At 30.8% G+C, this 18776-nt stretch overlaps 1 protein-coding gene across 1 annotated transcript; it reads right to left on the bottom strand.

The window, feature by feature from the left end:
* Positions 1–10369: 10369 nt before the first annotated feature.
* LOC131628642 (hyoscyamine 6-dioxygenase-like) lies at positions 10370–18661 on the bottom strand. Its single transcript, XM_058899471.1, has 4 exons — positions 18389–18661; positions 17934–18187; positions 10827–11148; positions 10370–10736 (listed from the first exon to the last, which is right to left on the bottom strand). Exons 1-4 carry the CDS (start codon positions 18587–18589, stop codon positions 10503–10505), a joined length of 1011 nt encoding a protein of 336 aa, XP_058755454.1. The 5' UTR covers positions 18590–18661; the 3' UTR covers positions 10370–10502.
* Positions 18662–18776: the final 115 nt, after the last annotated feature.

The raw sequence follows: 18776 nt of genomic DNA, 5'->3' as shown, positions 1-18776 counted from the left end.
CTTTTTAAGAGTATTTAACTTTCCCTCCCATTCCTCATTCTCTTTTGTCATTTTCTTCATATTAATATAGTTTGGAGTTGTGGGCTCTTTTCTACTACATTATTTATTTTTAAAAATTTAAAAATATAAAGCGTGAAAAATTGTTCAATCAATCTTGATCTAGCTATTACTAATGCAAAAAATGTGTGAATGTGTGGAACTATTGAGGGAAAATAATTTGAGTTCTTTCTTTCATAATTAATTTATGGAAAATGTTAACAAATGTCTTTAATGTTTGGATTATTTTACGCATAAGCACTAGTATAACAACACCTATTAGCGTCAGATGTTATTGGACGCTAAAAGCTCAAAAACTAACACTAATTGACATTAGCGTCGGTGTCGAGCCGATAAAACATGTGAAGCTATGGTGTAGCTTCGATTGAAAAGCCATAATGGCTAAATAGCAGTGACTAAGCTGAATCTACATGCAGGTAGCATAAGCTAACACTATGATATTTAATAGGCATGAAGTCAACAAATTAGCGTAGCCTCGGCTCGATTGACAGTAAATCCAATCAAGAAATGTCAAAAATTAAAAAGTAGTGTCAGTATGGCAAACACCAAGGTAAATCAAGTGAAGTCAACAAATAAATATAGCATTGGTTCTGACAACGCTAAAGTCAATTCATAAAAGTCAACAAATTAAGTTAGCCTATGTTAGGCAAACGCTACAAGGGAAGAATCTCATCAATAGTAAAATAAATATTAAAACACGAACATTTATATAATTGTTTTGAAGGTTCGAAAAACCCAATAAGGAGAGTTGGATTGGGTTTTTGATAAAATAAAAACTTATGACACGTTTGGTTATTCTGGTTCGTTTGAACTCAAACTACTTCAGTCCACCCTATCAATGTGATTTATCCTCTCTCTTACGAGGTATTAGTCCACTAATCAAACTTGATTACAACAACGTTCACAATGACAACCGTCAAAATCTTCTTGAGATAAACCACAACCCAGTTTCTCAAGGAACAACAATTATAAACTTACAACTAGAAAGTGTTTAAGAATTGCTTCTAGAAAGCTATATCACAACTGTGATGTATACACAATGTTTAAGAACGATGCACAGAAAATAAAAGAATGAATGAATAATAATTTGAGATCTCTTTGTAATTGTTTGTGCGTGAGAATTCTTGTTTCAAACTTCAGTAGTGTCTTCAATATATAGTGAAGCTTTGGATCCGTTGAGAGACACACTTCTTCGTTTTTGGAAGGTTGATATAATTCGTTTTAAGTTCTTTCCAAAAATAAAGATTTTGTCTGTAGAATTAAAGTTCCAGCCGTTACTAGAAGATCTTGCTTGTTTGATCTTCATATCTTGTTTAGATCACATGTTTATATTTATTTGATCTATATATTTTCATGATGATGACTGTATACATTGTATAGTCTTACTTGTCTTGATTTGTCTTTGTGATTAACTTAATGTCATGCTTTGATGCTTGTATTTAGTTGCCAATGAACTTGCATGATGATCCTTTTAAGGTTTCCTTTACCATGTGATTGATGTTCTATCTTGTATAGTTAAGTTGATTTTTTTCTCTCCATGCTCATATGCTTGACACATATTGATATGACCCCTTTGTTAAACACTTATCCATGAGTTTATATGATGATGTGCCTTGTAGTCTTGATCTCATGGTATGATGGCCTCATCCTAATTATTTGATATTTTGATCTTAATACATATGCTTGACATACTTTGACTTTGATCATGATACATATACCATATCTCATATATGATATTGCTTGAGATACTTTATCTTGATGCTTGCTTGATTCCTTACTAATATTGTTTATGTCTCCAATCCAAAGGAATGAGACAGTATTGACTAAAATTGTCAAGATACTCACCTCTTTCTTGTATTTACCTTTGCTTTATACTTCTTAAAACTTAGCAATCAAACCCTTGCTTTGCATTTCTAAAGCTTAGCCATTTTTAAATATGCTTTGTAATTCTAAAACCTAGCATTTCAAACTTATGCTTTGCATTTCTAAAGCTTAGCCCCTTTTAAAACTTGCTTTGCATTTCTAAAGCTTAGTCCATTTTAAAACTTGCTCAGCATTTCTAAAGCTTAGTAATTCAAAAAACATGCTTTGTAATTCTAAAACTTAGCATCCAAAAACATTTTGCCACTTTGACCCTTCTTTCCTTTTAAGAGGAACTACAAACGCTCTGATTTCCCTATTGCACTTAAGGGGTATGTATGCACAAGATACAACATCTTGCCGAGCATATAAAATTATTTTCTCACCTCCCCATTCTTTTCATAAATAAAACATCAACAATAAACTTCAAGCCATATACATATTTCAAAGAGGCTCCTATAGAGTACTATAGATACATCGGGTGCTAATACTTTCTCTTTGTATAACCAACCCCCGAACCTAGAACTCTGTTTGTTTTATTAATTTTGTTTTAAAAACTCCTTTGGATTTTATTTTGTTCTTTCCCCATTTCCTTTGAAAACAATAAAGCGCGGTAGCGACTTTCATTAAAATACTAGTTAAGTCAATCAATGGCTTACTCTCAATTTTTCACCGCTACACCCACAAATACAGTTTTTTGCCATCCTTAAACATGAATAGTAAAATTCAGACATATCCTATAAGTTTGTCTTGAAGGATATAAAAACATTTAGAAAGGGGGGGGGGGGTTGAATAAGTGTGACTTTAAAAACTTGTAAGATAAAAACAATGAACACAAATATTTTTATCCTGGTTCGTTGTTAACGAAACTACTCCAGTCCACCCCCTTAGAGTGATTAACCTCAATTGAGGATTTAATCCACTAATCCAACTGATTACAATGGTTATCCACTTAGAAAACTTCTAAGTCTTCTAGAGTATACAGATCACAACTTGATCACTCTAGGAAATCACCACTTAGAAAACTTCTAAGTCTTCTAGAGTCTACTGATCACAACTTGATCACTCTAGGAACCTTTTACAAATAATGTAAAATAATGTTTACAAGAGTAAGATTGCTTCTTATAAAGCTATAATCACAACAGTGATATTTCTCTTAAGATCTAAGCTTAACACTCACTAAATATTACAAGAGTTTGTGAGGTTGAAGATGAAGTTCGTGAGCTTTGATTTTGACAGCGTTTTGGTATATTGCGCAAGTGTTCTCTTTTTGCTGCTTCTGATCAGAACTTCTATATATAGGCGATGAGAGAAGATGACCGTTGGGTTGCATTTAATGCTTTGCGTGAATAGTACAACGCTGCATTTAATGTTTCACACTTTTGTCAACTAGCTCGAGCCATGCTTTTGCGGCTTTTATTGACTTTGCCTTTTGTAGCTTCTAACGTTCCTTTTGTCAGTCAGAGATTAGACTTAATAGTCTGTCATCTTGTACTTGCTTCTGAGCTCAGATTTGTAGATAACAACGTTTGAATATCAGAGTGAATCAGCTTGGTGCAGAGCATCTTCTTGTCTTTTGACTTTGAAGAACTTGAGCGTGATACCATTCAGAACTTCAGTGCTTCTGCTTCTGACTTCGTTCTTCTGATGCTTCATAGTTCATGTTCTGATTCTGCTTGACCATCTTCTGATGTCTTTCCAGAGCATGTTCTGATGTAGCCATCCAGAACCTTCTGAGTCAGTGCTTTTAAGCGTTGAATTGTGCATACTCTTTATGTATTTCCTGAAATGGAAAATGCAGAGGATTAGAGTACCACATTGTCTTATACAAAATTCATATATAATATTATTATCAAAACATAGAATATTGATCAGAACAAATCTTGTTCTAACACGTCTAAATAATACTATTTGGAAAAACTTTTAACTCAATCAACAATCATGTTTGGATTGAGAAGTGTCATTTTTAAAAATTGTGACAGCTGAAACTGTCATAATATTCATATTTATGAGCGTCATTATTATACTGTTTATATTTTGAAAAACCATATTTAAACATTGTATTTTACACCTATACCTATATGTGTAAAATAATACTATCCAAACGAGGTGTAAGATATAATTTTAGAAATTCATAGAGTTCCGGGAAAATATTAAGAGTGAATTTGAATGAAGCATGAATATAATGATTTGAAAAAATTTAAAATGATTTAGATAAAATTTATTGTTTGAATAAAAAAGAAAATTTTATTAAAAGGATGGAAATCTAGAAGAATTTTGACCAAATTTAAGTTTAATGATTTTGAAATGACGATTAAAATTAAAGAATTTAAAATTTCTCTCGTACTTTATAGAGCGTGAATGTCAAATTGGATATTATTACTATTTCAAATTTCACAAATTGATCTTCATATTTTCTAAATTTTACAAATTAACCCTTAGAATTTTTCAAAAATTACATCTTCGTTCTTAATAATTATCAAACTTTACAACCTGATCTCTTTAAATTTTTAAGAATTGTAACTTGGTCTCTATTTTTCAAATTATAAAAATGATTTTAAAAATTTAACAATCAATAATTTTAATACTCTATCCAAACAATTTTTAAAAAATAAATAAATTTCAATTAGACCATTTAAATTGTTTAAATTTAATTTTTTTTTAAATATTCAATTATCTCTTCCAATTACACTCTAATAAAATTTTCTTTAAATTTGGTTAAATCTAAGAGAGATGTATATGTTATGTAGCATTACATGGTTTAATCCAAAACCGATGCATGCCAATTGGAATAAACAAGTTCTAGACAATTCTAAAATAGAGAAAAATGTGAATTTTTTTTTAAATATCCAGTTTTTTAAAAAAAAATTTCAAAAATAACAAGATTTTCAAAATAATTACCAAAATGTTTTTTTTTTTACTTTTAACACGTTGACGCCAGGGGGGGTGGCGACAACGTTTTGGGCCCAGGAGTTGTCGCCAGTGGGCCTGGCGCCTCCTTTGTGTTGTTTTGGTGTTGTCGCCACCCCCCCTGGCGACAACACCCCCCCTATTTTTTTTTTCATTTTTTTTTTGTTATTTTTTTTCTGGGCTATTTTTTTCCCTTTTTTTTCCAATTTTTTTATACTATTTTTTAGTTGTTTTTTTATTTTTTTAAAGTTGGAAAAATAATAGCAATAAATTAAACATTACCAAAATACAAAATACATTAAAATGGAAAACAACACACAATACATTAAAATGAAAAACAACACAAAATACATTAAATTCCTAATTATTGAGCGCCACGTGGACCATGGTACGATCCGCATTCAGGTTGTCTAATAGGTCGTGTAGAAGGGTCACGAGTCGGTAGTGCTCCCCTATTCCTGCGACGCCCCCTCTATTTGGTTCCTCTTGTGTTTGAGTCGACGGCCCCTCAATGTATTCCGGGTCTACAAAATCTGTGAGCCGTCCTTGACCTCTAGTATTCCCGCTATAGGAAAGGCGGGTGCCCGCATGCCCGTCAAAGCTTTGTCTAGGTGGGTTGAAATTTCTTCTAGTGGGTGCGGCCTGGAGGTTTGGATTTTGGAAGTTGGTGGTGGATTCGGTTTGGTTAAAATAGATTGGTTGTGGTGGTGTATTGAAGTTAGATGGTTGGCTGGGGTATTGTGATGTTGGTTGGTCGAATGTGTTGTAAGGCGGGTATTCTTCTTCTATGCCCATGTCGGGGGTTAGTGGTGGTGATGTGGAAGAACCCCCCACATTGAGGTCTAGGAATTGTGATCTGGAAGAGCTACCGACATGGTATTGTTGGGATTGTTGTTGTTCTTGTTGGTAAAAAGGCGTTTGTTGGTGGATTGGTTGATGGTGGTAATTTTGTTGTTGTGGTTGTTGTTGTGGTGGGTAATGTTGTTGTTGGTAATTTGGTGGTGGTTGATGATGTTGGAAAGACGGTGGTGGTTGTTCTTGATGGTAATTTTGTTGTCGTTGTTGTTGTTGGTAAATAGGTGGTTGTTGTTGTTGGCCTCCAAAATATGGTTGTTGTTCTCGCGGGTCAGCTAAATAGAAAGGGGCAGACACAAACATTTCGGGATTTGTGACCGATCTGTACCAGTTTACATATTCAGGCGTTGGTTTCATTTCTTCCGGCGCCACAGGAAATTGTAAAACAATGTTGGAACGTTTAGACCATATTTTACGTTGATCTCTAGTAAACGTCTGCCAATGTTCTACGTACCACTGTTCGCTAACCTTCGCCAGATGCCAACGTCCCAAAGAGTCAGGCTCAGGGGGGTCAGGGATACCTTGATGCATGCCGAATTGGAGCTTCACACGGTCACTTGGGTGCATCTCCACAGTGGTGAACCTTATGATGGGTGTTTTTGCCGTCCAAACAGCTGCCTCTTTACGGTCGGGTACGTGGTCCAAACCCAAGTAAGGTCTCCAAAGAAACTGCAACAAAAAAAATATTAAGTTCAAATTATATAAAATAGTTAATTTTACAAATATATTTAGAAGATGGAAATATTTAGTGGTGTTACATCTTGGGGTCTTAATCGATCCAATAGTTGGCGGTAAAAAATGATTTTGTTTACTGGTGTTTTGGTGTAGTCCATCCCGAGGGCATTAAACCTAAACACATTCAAAAATAAAAATCAATATAGTTACAATTAATAATGGAAAAAAATGAAGTAATTAAAATAAGATCATTAAGTTACCTTGATGCATAAGGGAAGACGTAAATGTGCGGATTTGCTGGGGCTAATACCGGCATTCTCCACCATCCCCATGTTTGTAGCAAGAATGCACATCCACTAAATGTGCAGCTATCCTTTTTTGTACATTTGCACAAAGAGCTATATAGGTACGCCCACACCGCCGAACCCCAACTATACGTCTTAATTGCATCGATGTCCTTAAGTAGACACAAGTACATAAAATTAACACTATTCCCCGTGCCTTCGGGAAATAGAAACCTACCAAATAACAACATAATATACATTCTAGTTTTAAATAGTTTACTTTCCTCGCTAGAGTCTCGATTCAACACCAGGCCTTGATAAGCTAGTTGAATGCCAGAAAGCTTTATACCTTGGCCCCTACCTCTTTGTCGCCCCCCACCCTCTATTAAATCAACACCCAACAATTCTACACATAGAGCGTTTGGTTGTTGGACATTTCCAAACACAGCTTTTCCATTTGTGTTGAGACCCAATAACATGTAGACGTCCTCTAGAGTGACGGTACATTCACCGATTGGAAGGTGAAAAGTATGGGTCTCAGGCCTCCAACGCTCACACAATGCTAATATAAATTTCATATCGATTGAGATGCTTATTAAATTAATTACCTTCCCAAACCCCGCACGCTCAAGATAAGGCACAATCCAAGGGTCAGGTGGACTTATCGATCCCGCACGGGTTCTAAATCTCGTGAAATCCTATAAAAAAAATGATGAACCATAAGTATTTGAATGTTTGAAATTAGTAAATATTATTAGAAAATTTAAGTGTTTAGAACATAAATAAATTGAATTTACTCAAACTTACATAATCGGCGATGTTTGCAATGGTTCCTCGATGCTCTTCACCCATTGTTAGGAGAGACATTTTTTGTTGATGATGAAAACTAGTTGTTCTGATGAAAGTAAGTTTGATGATAGTTCTTTGGTGATGAAGAAAATGAACAAGTATGGGGACCTATTTATAGCCAAAACAAAACACAATTAAATGTGTTTGGTGAAATAAAAGTCTGCCACAATTAATTGTGAGAAGACAAGTGCATGCAACGGTTGAACACTTAACACGAAGCAAGTCGCCACCCCCGGTGACGACAACTCTTAAAAATCAATGTTGTCGCCACCCCCCTTTGGCGACAACTCTTAAAAATCAATGTTGTCGCCACCCCCGTTGGCGACAACTATAAAAAATCAATGTTGTCGCCACCCCCCTCTGGCGACTGCCTGCATGCATTAGTCTTGTCACATTTAAATGTTTCAGACTTTGTATTGTTGCATGCATGCTGGTGTAAAATGTGGGGACGAGATGCATTTATTGCATAGGTGTGTAAGAGATTCCCTAGCCTGCATGCATTAGTCTTGTCACATTTAAATGTTTCAGACTATGTATAACGTGTCTTCTTGCATGCACTAGGTGTGTAAGAGATTCCATTGTGGCATGCATGTATTCTTGGTGTACTCCATTGTGGGGACGAGATTCCTTAATAGCATAGGTGTGTAAGAGATTCCATTGTGGCATGCATGTATTCTTGTCATGGTTATTTGCTTTTCAGACTTTGTATTGTGTGTACTCTTGCATGCATGTATATTTGTTTTTTTTAATTGTTTTTATTTTAACATATTTAAACTACATATATATATATATATATATATATATATATATATATATATATATATATTAAAATAACGCAGATGTCATGGAAAACATTAATTCATTCATTAATTAAAAGATACAATAAAAGGTCATGCAAAACATTAATACATGGAAAACAATAAATCATTCCAAAAAAAATAAAACATCTAAGAAATTAGTACGGTTAAAACAATGTCATTGGGTCCATGCATCATTTGAATGGCATCAATGTCGTATTCCACCTTCTCCCAGACACTTATCGTTGCTCCAGTCACAGCATCGGCCCTTGTTTTAAGCCTCTTGATGCTTCTTATCTGTTCGCCGGCTTCGTACTCCCCCTCCAAAAAAGACATGAGACTCCTCTTGAGTTGCTCGACGGAAGAGATATTCCAAAACATAACCGGCATGGGAGGTTTGACGGGTGAGAATATGACATGACCGTTCCTTCTGCGATACTCCAGTTCAGGTTCGGCACGCCATGTTGATCTCCGGGGCGACAGCTCTGTTGTCCTGTGACATCCGTCTGGCCTAATGGTTGTCCGGCGAGGCATGGTTGTGTTTGTGTGATTGTTTGGTATTTGGAGTTTGTGTATCTGTGTGTAAACTCAACCATAGGAGCCCCTATTTTATAATATTAGTGGATATAAAAAAAGTATTGTTGCGTACAGACTTAAAAAAATTATTGTTGCGTACAACTCTTAAAAATCAATGTCGTCGCCACCCCCGTTGGCGACAACTCTTAAAAATCAATGTCGTCGCCACCCCCGTTGGCGACTGCCATAATTGTATAGGTGGGGACGAGATTCCCTAGCCTGCATGCATTAGTCTTGTCACATTTAAATGTTTCAGACTTTCTCATTGCATGTTTTAAAATCAATGCATTAGTCTTGTGTAAGGTGTGTGTAAGAGATTCCATTTTGGCATGGTTTAGTCTTGTCATGTTTGAATCTTGTGCAGAATTATTGCATGTATTCTTGCATGCATTAGTATTGTGTAAGAGGTGGGGACGAGATTCCATTGTGGCATGGTTTAGTCTTGTCATGTTTGAATCTTGTGCAGAATTATTGCATATATTCTTGCATGCATTAATATTGTGTAAGAGGTGGGGACGAGATTCCATTGTGGCATGGTTTAGTCTTGTCATGTTTGAATCTTGTGCAGAATTATTGCATGTATTCTTGCATGCATTAGTATTGTGTAAGATGTGGTGCATCTATTATAAGAACTAAACTTCACATTTTTTCTTTCACACCTAAATTTCACAACAGGCGTATTAGAACCGAGATGGATGTAACTGAAAAAATGCAGAGGAAGTGTAGTATATGTCGTGAGGTAGGACATAATAGGAACAAATGTCCTAATCGTGGTGCTAGCTCCACAACATAGTATTTAGGTGTTATGTGTCTTTGTAATTTATTTTTTCAATGAAATGAAATCAAATTATTAGTTAAAAAAATACGGTTGGATAATAAATTAACAAAAAAAATTATATAAACAAATAATGTTGAAAAAAAAGGGGGAAAAATATATAAAAAAAATTAGGAAAAAAATAGCCCAGAAAAAAAAATAACAAAAAAAAAATGAAAAAAAAAAATAGGGGGGGTGTTGTCGCCAGGGGGGTGGCGACAACACCAAAACAACAAAGAGGAGGCGCCAGGCCCACTGGCGACAGCTCCTAGGCCCAAAACGTTGTCGCCACCCCCCCCCCCCCCCTGGCGACAACGTGTTAAAAGTAAAAAAAAAAAACATTTTGGTAATTATTTTGAAAATCTTGTTATTTTTGTAATTTTTTTAAAAAAACTGGATATTTAAAAAAAAAATTCGAAAAATGTCGTATTCAATGATGTTACTCTTATTTTTCTTTCTCTAAACATTCTTGTGGTGAAACTCACACAATCAAAATAAAAAACGGAAAATTTTGGGTTTGAATCTGCACTTCAATTATCTTAATCAATCTTATCTACCTAGTAAAGAACAGGCTAGTGGCAACTCTCTTAATGCCATTTGCATATACCAAAAATCAAATTATGCATACTTTACTATTCTATAGTAGTGATTTATATTCTTAAGGTGAAAAAAGAAAGAAAAATATACGAGGATATATAGATATATAGAAAAAAAATATAGTCCAATACACAAATTTATTTCTCCCCTCATTTGTTTCATTTTTCAAATATAAGAAATAACAAGTTCTCTCTTAATTTTTTTTTCTTCTCTTATTTATTTGGATAACTAAGAATGCAAAATTTGTTCAATTTTGGGTCCTTTTTCATAGAAATTTTTACGAAATTCTCCAAATGACATGGACTTATAAATTGGAGGAGTGATTTCATCTACCAAATCTTGTGCTGGTTCAATCATTCTTGAAAATAAAGGATAGATGAAATATGCAACTGATGTTCTTGCACTTCTTGAATTTGTCACAACTCGATGTTCGGCACCAATAAGTTTTCCATTAGTAATTATCTGAAAAAGAAAAACATTATATAATATTATATTACGAAACTAATTAATAGAATTTAAATTAATATAACAAATGATTAAATTTTATTCTACCTGCATGATTAAGCCAATGTTAACAACAAAAGCATTGAGAATAGGTTCAACAAGAATCCATTCATTGTCCTTAAGAACTTGAAGTCCATGAACCTCTTGATCTTGAAGTAGAAGAGTGATGAGTGTAGGGTCTCTATGTTTGACTAGGCCTAAAGTTAAACTTGGATCTGGACATGGAGGGTAGTGATGAGCTAGTACCATTGGATTTTCACTAAGTCCACCAATGAAATATCCTGGCTTTAGCCCTAACCCTTCACAAAGCATCTCCAAAATTTCATGTCCCAATCTGTTTAATTCTTGTGTATATTTACCAACAATCTCACTGAAAAAATCCGACAAAATAATTGTTAATTTGAAGTAAAATTTGAGATAGAAAAATAATAAATTTTTTCTCTTTAACTACAATGATTAAATAAAAACGAAAAATAATAGAAATATGAAGTATGCATAAAATTAACAAAACAAATAATTTTTGGGGTTTTACTCAAATCTAAAAACATGAATTCAATAAAAAAAATATATCAAAATTTATAGAAAAAATTAATCGAATAATCAAAACTAAACGCCTGCCCGTGTGAGGCAGGAATAGATTTTAATTTATTGATAGTTTAAAAAATAGGCTAGAACATATACACATAAAAGTATTTTATAAAAAAAAGGATGAATGATTATTTTAATACAATTTAATACAAATAATTTACTTCTTTATGAAAACTTACAATTTTATACATATAATTTAATTTGTTTAAGTCTACTAAAACTTCCTACTCCTGTAAAGTTAATAGTTTTAAGAATAAAAAATTACATATACTATTTAATTTATTTAATTATAAATTAAAAAAATAGTGATGGCGTTGATATAAAAAAATACAAACTTTAAAGAGTATATAAGATGGCTGAATTGGGGATTCCTGAAAAATTCATCAAGTGGATTATGGTGAGCTACAGATTCAATGTCAATGGAGAATACTTTGATATCTTAGAGGCTAAGAGAGGCATAAGGCAAGGAGATCCAATCTCTCCTTTGCTCTTTGTGATCATGATGGAGTACATGAATAGAGTGCTAAATAAGATGGCTATGAATACAAAGTTTAAGTTCCCTAGTAAGTGCAGTAAGCTGAAAATTACACATCTTGCCTTTGCTGATGATGTATTGCTGTTCAGTAGAGGAGATGCTCAATCTGTGGAAATTATGCTTGAGGCTTTCACTGTTTTTTCTAACACTACATGGCTTATTGTTAATCCAAAGAAATGCAAAGCTTTTTATGGAGGGATGGATGCAGAAGTGAAGCTGAAAGTGAGCCAGATGACAGGGTACCTTGAAGGTAGGCTTCCTATAAGGCATACCTTTAGCTAGTAGTAAGCTAAGCCTGCAGCACTATTTGCCTCTCATTGATAAGATTGTTAGTAGGATTAGACACTGGTCAGCACACCTCCTTAGCATTGCTGGCAGGATTCAATTAGTGAGGAGCATCATTGGATCAATAGCTCAGTACTGGATGCTCTGCTTACCACTTCCTGAATTTGTCATAAAGAAGATAAACTCTATCTGTAGATCATTTATTTGGTTTGGGAAAGCAACTACTAGTCGAAAATCCCCTGTGGCCTGGCAGCAAGTATGTAGACCTGTGAAATATGGTGGCTTGAATATACTGAATCTGCAGATCTGGAATTCAGTGGCATTGATGAAAAGTTTATGGAATATATGTATGAAGGTAGACAACCTCTGGGTTAAGTGGATTCATACATATTATTTGAAAGGGAGAAGCTATGATGCAGAGATCAATACAAATAACTGTACATGGATCTTGAAACACATAATGGCAAAGATTCAAGACATAAATGGCATTCAGCAATTATGGAACAACATGATGGTGCAGGAGAAATTCCAAATGATGAAGGTCTATAATCTGCTTATGGGGGATAACAATAGAGCTGAGTGGTATCACTTGATGAGTCACAACTTTGCTAGGCCTAGAGCAAAAGTGATTTTGTGGCTTGCTATTCAAGATAGGTTGCCAACTAAGAAGAGGTTACATAGATTGGGCTTGCTGCAGGAAACTCTTTGTGCTTTATGTAGGGTGGCGGAGGAAAGTTTAGATCACTTACAGTTCCATTGGAGCCACACTGTGGGACTGTGGCAAATGTTGCTGGACTGGCTCGACAACAAGGCTACAGTTGCCATTGATTTTAACTGGATAAAACAGGCTACCAAAGGAAAGGGTAAGAACAAGGGTCTGCTCAAAGCTACCTTGACTGAAGTTGTATATGGCATTTGGATGTATAGGAATAAAAGAATATTTGATACATTGGGGGATAATAGAGATATTCAACATGTGGCTAGGGACATTATTGTTACTTTAGTTTATAGAGGGTGGCAAAAACCCAATTATAGAAAGATTATAGTCAATTCCCTTATGTAATTAGGTCATTTATGGCTTTTATAGCTTGTTTGTAATTGTTTCACTTTTGAAGTAATAAAATCTTTTATTTCAAAAAAAAAAATAGTTAGAAATAAAAAGAGAATTTCTTTATTGACCCCTAACCTTCTTGGTCACCCGCGACGAAATTTCCAAAATGCCCCTATATTTCGGAAATGCATCTCCGAAATCACTTTTTTTTTCTGAAAAAAAGTTTATTTCGGAAGTGCACTTCCGAAAACACAAAAAAAATGGTGTTTTCGGAGATGTATTTCCGAAAATACCAAAAAAAAGTGTTTTCGGAGATGTATTTTCGAAAATACAAAAAAAAAATTGTTTTCGGAGATGCATTTCTGAAATCAATTTTTTTTTTGAAAGAGAGGGTGTCTTCGGAGATGCATTTCCGAAAAAATTCATTAATTATTAAAAAATTAAAATCGAGGTGAATCAATACAATTAATAGTATAATTAATTGCATTGATTATACTATAAATTATTAAATGAGGAGGGTTATATTGACTCCAAGAGAAAGTGTTCAACACTTACTCCAAATCATAACCATTGATTTTCATTAATCCAACGGTTTTAATTGATCATTTAATCTAATTAAAACCGTTAGATTAATGAAAATCAATGGTTATGATTTGGAGTAAGTGTTGAACATTTACTCTTGGAGTCAATATAACCCTCCTCTTATTAAATATATATCATTATAATCAAGATATAATAATAATAATATTAACCTAATAAATATTTAAATTAACATTTTATATTTATATAAAAAATTAATAATAATAATAATAATAATAAAGTTTTTTTTATGAGACATAAAAGAAATTATTTTATAAACTAATTTTCAAAAACAATTTTATAGTTATAAAAAATCATTTTATAAACAAATATAAATTAAAAACATTCTAACTTATATAAAATTATTATAAAATTAAATATATAATTTATTTATTCATTAAATAAAATTAAGACAACTTTTTTTAAATTTTTTTTAAACTAAATGAAAAATCATTTCTATTAAAACATTCTAATTTTTTTTAAACTAAATGAAAATTAAGACAAAATTTTCTTTTAAACTTATATTAAAATATGAATAAAATAGTAAATAATTTTATTCTTTTTTTATTTTAAAATTTTGCTAAATAATTATTAATGTATTTATTTTTGTATATAATCATAATTATTGTATATTAGTTATAGTTTTAGTAATTATTAATATGAAATTTATTTATTAATTTTAATTAAAATTAGAATAGAAATATCAACCGAATAATTATCATTATTATTATTAAAAAATTTAATTTTTAGAATATTTTCGTATATGCATATCCGAATTAATCAAAATCCTAATTTTAGTGTTTAGATGCATCTCCGAAATAATCAAAATCCTAATTTTTTTTGGAGATGCACTTCCGAAATCTGGAAAAATCTAGAAAAAAATTTACTTCGAAAATGCATTTTCGAAGTAGGGGCATTTAGGGGTTTTCGCTGATTCTCAAATGATAAAATAAAAATCAATAAAATTAACATAACCTCAAAATCAATACAAAAAAATAAAGAATTAATAAAAACCAATAAAATGAAAATATTATATGATTGACTAATAAAAAATTAAAAAATAATTTTGTAACATTCATCTTCTAATTCTTAATATTACAAAAAGAATATATTTCCTTATACTTCAAAGATATATGATTTCAAAATTAAAAAAAATATTATGAAAACAATGATTATTATCATTTAAATTTTATTATTTTATTATTTTTTTGGTTCAGGTGAGTGGATTCAGTGGGAAGTTATTCTATAATGTCTCTCACGAAACTTCCAATAGATATAGTTTATATAATTAATGAAATAAAATAATTAATTAACATAACTCACAACTAATTAACAGAATTAGTGGGTTAGTTTTCTTATGACTTACTAATTAATGATCATTTTTATTAATTAATAATAAAATTAATTAGTGGAATATATATAAAATTCTAATATTACCCACAATTTTGATTCTTTAAGACACTTAAGAGCTTGAGCTTTGTTAGGTTTACACTACTTTATTACACTGTATAGAAATACACAGTATGTGTATAGCTGTTTTAGTGCTGCACAAATTTTCAAATAGTATAATTAATACTTAGAAAAATAAAAAGTATATTTATAGTATAAAATACGATGTGGGTGTACAATATAGTGTAAGAGAAACCTTTCTCTAAGAGCTTTTATATATTGAAATTTATAAGATTAATAATAAAACTTACTGTTAGTTTCAATTTAATATTATTATAATTAATAATTAATTAATAGATAAATTAGTTTTGGAGAAAAAATTTTGTAGGAGAACTTTGTAAGATTATAATTCAGAATGAAGATGTCTCTAATATTTTCATTTAGATTTTTATTTTTTCAAGCAAACAATTTTTATAAATTGAAACCTACACGATATTTCAGTTAATTTTTTATGTCAACTTCTAGTTTAGTTAAATAAGAGAGAATATATATATATATATATATATATATATATATATATATATATATATATATATATATATATATATATATATATATATATATATATATTTCTTTTTCTTTTCAAATTATCTTCTTTTTCTTTGAATAAAGTTATGTCATAATCTACTCTCTCTCTTTCTATTTTTCTTTTGATGTTGAAACGAATACACTTGAGAATTTCTTTACCCACCTCCCTATGGGGTCACCCCCAGCAAAAACCCCACTTTACTCCTCTTCGGAAATGCATTTCTGAAGTATTTTTTTTTCTAAATTTTTCCAGACTTCGGAAGTGCTCTTCCGAAAAAATCCCAAAAATTAGGATTTTAATTAATTCGGAGATGCATCTCCGAAAAAAAAAAAATTAAAAATCCCAAAAATTAAAAATTTTAAAATATTAATTAATTCACATATCATAAATTTGATATGATTTATGAGTAATGAATAATAATAATTATATATTTTGATATAATTTATGAGTTAAGAATAATAATTATTATATATTTTTATTCTGATTCATATTTTAAAATTTAAAATAATTTTAATTAAAAAATTAAAATAATTTGAAAATACAAAATGAGTTATAACTTTTTATTTATATATTTATAATTATTATTATATATTTATATATTTACAAAAAAATTAAAAAAAGGAGTGTTTTAATTTATATACTTATATATTTATATAATAATTATAATAATTATTATATATTTATAAAATTATTATATATTTATATATTTATATAATAATTATTATATATTAATTATAAATATATTTATAAATTTATATAATAATTATAAAAATTAAAAAAATGAGTGTTTTAATTTATAAAAATTATTATATATTTATATATTTATATAATAATTATTATATATTTATATATTTCACTTACAAAATTAATAATAATTATTATATATTTATATATTTCTATTCTGATTCATAATTAAAAATGAGTTATAATTTTTATTTAGTTTAAAAAAATTAAAAAAATATTTTGTCTTAATTTTATTTAATGAAAAAATTTTATATTTAATTCTATATAATTCAAAATTTATTTATGAAATTAAAATGTTTTTGATTTATATAAGTTAGTAAAATAATTTTTAACTTTAAAATTGTTTAGGAAATTTTAATTCACCTTGATTTTATTGATTCACCTTCATTTTATACCTATTAACTGTATTGATTCACCTTGATTTTAATTTTTTAATAATTATTGAATTCGTTCGGAAGTGTATATCCGAAACATTCCAAGACCAATTTGGTTTTGGTCTTGGAATATTTCGGATATGCATCTCCGAAGACACCCCTCTTCCAAAAAGGGTGTTTTTGGAAATGCATCTCCGAAGACACCCCTCTCCCAAAAAAAGTGTTTTCGAAAGTGCATTTCCGAAATAAGACAAATTTTGAAAAAAAAACGTTTCGGAAATGCATATTTCGAAGTAAGGGTATTTTGAGTTTTTCACCAAAGGTGACCAAGAAAGTAGGGAGGTGGGTAAAGAAATTTCCATACACTTTTCTATTTTTTTCTTCACGTGGGAACAAAACCTAGAAGACAATATATAAGTTCCAATTTTTGTGACGGTATGTTTTGTGAGAGACGAAGTCAATGTAATTTTTCTATTAAAAAAAGTTATTGATTGCTCTATCAATTTATAAATATTGTGTTAAGTTTTGTATATTTGACTTGGTGTTTCTTAGTTGCATCAATTTATTGCACATTTCAATGTTATCTTATATCCCCTCAATAATGCTGTTTGATGATGCAATCAATTTCACGACAATATTGGTTTCAAACTGAAACAAAAACGTACGAATCAAATCAAAACGCCTTTCATTTGTGAAAGAGTAATGTTATATAGTAAGAATGATTTGAATAAGAAATGCAAGAATGAACACTTGTTATTGTTTTAGAGAATAATTTTAAATTGATTTTAAATTTAATTTCTTTTTTTAATAGGGATCATGGGGTAGTTGTAATAATGAAAGGTTGAGATATAATTCTTGCCTTTCTTGCTTTCATACTTTCTTACTCATAAGCATTTTCCTTTGTGAAATATTGAACTAAAAAAATTGACATATCAAATCATAATATTTAATCAAATACTTAAACTTATAATAATATTATTATAATATATAAAAGAAAACTTGTTAAAATAAATTTACTTACCGGTATTTAGGTGGTTTTTGAGGCCAAAACTCCATGAATTCTCCAGAAGGAGGACATGTATGAGTCAATGTATCCTTCCAATATTGAAGAGCATCTTTTTTGTAATTGTCATTTATTGCATACATCTTGCAATTAATTCCATTTGGATCTTTAGAACATTCATTCACCTTTTCCTCTGGAGACATGCCATGAAATTCTTTGAAAATATTCAATGCTTCATCCATCAATTCCTTTGAAACTCCATGGTTGATAACCTATTTCATAATTTTTTTAGGTTAGTCTCAGTCATATGAACGATAAACAACAGATGTGTCGGATATCAGACACACGACACATAATTATATATATATATATATATATATATATATATATATATATATATATATATATATATATATATATCATTGACACGTGTTGATTGACATATGTCAGTGCAAAAAATTAAAGAAACCAACCTGAAAAAAGCCATATTCATGAGAAGCTTTCAGAACTTGTGCTATGGTATGAGCATGATCATGTCCTCCAAGATCAATCAAAGGTATTGTCTTAGTTGGAGGGTTTGTGACCTTACCAGGTCTACACTCAGGTGGTTGAACAAAGGAAAGAGGGACAGAGGAATTAACGTTAGACCAAGTTGAGACAAGTCTTTGATCCATTGTTTCAACGACTATGTTGTTGTCTAGAGAATTCGAAATATAGAAACAATGTAGTTTGAAGAAAAATAAGAGTTTTCACATGTTGATTGCGTCATTTATAAAAACAAAAATAAAGAAACAAATTTTTTAAAGAAACAATGTAGTTTGAAGAAAAATAAGAGTTTTCACATGTTTCACAATAAAGTAA

This window comes from Vicia villosa, unplaced genomic scaffold (genome assembly GCF_029867415.1).
Source record: "Vicia villosa cultivar HV-30 ecotype Madison, WI unplaced genomic scaffold, Vvil1.0 ctg.000470F_1_1, whole genome shotgun sequence".
In the NCBI taxonomy this organism is placed as follows: domain Eukaryota; kingdom Viridiplantae; phylum Streptophyta; class Magnoliopsida; order Fabales; family Fabaceae; genus Vicia; species Vicia villosa.
Note: the sequence above shows the minus strand (reverse complement) of the source record. Positions and strands in the feature narration are given on the sequence as shown.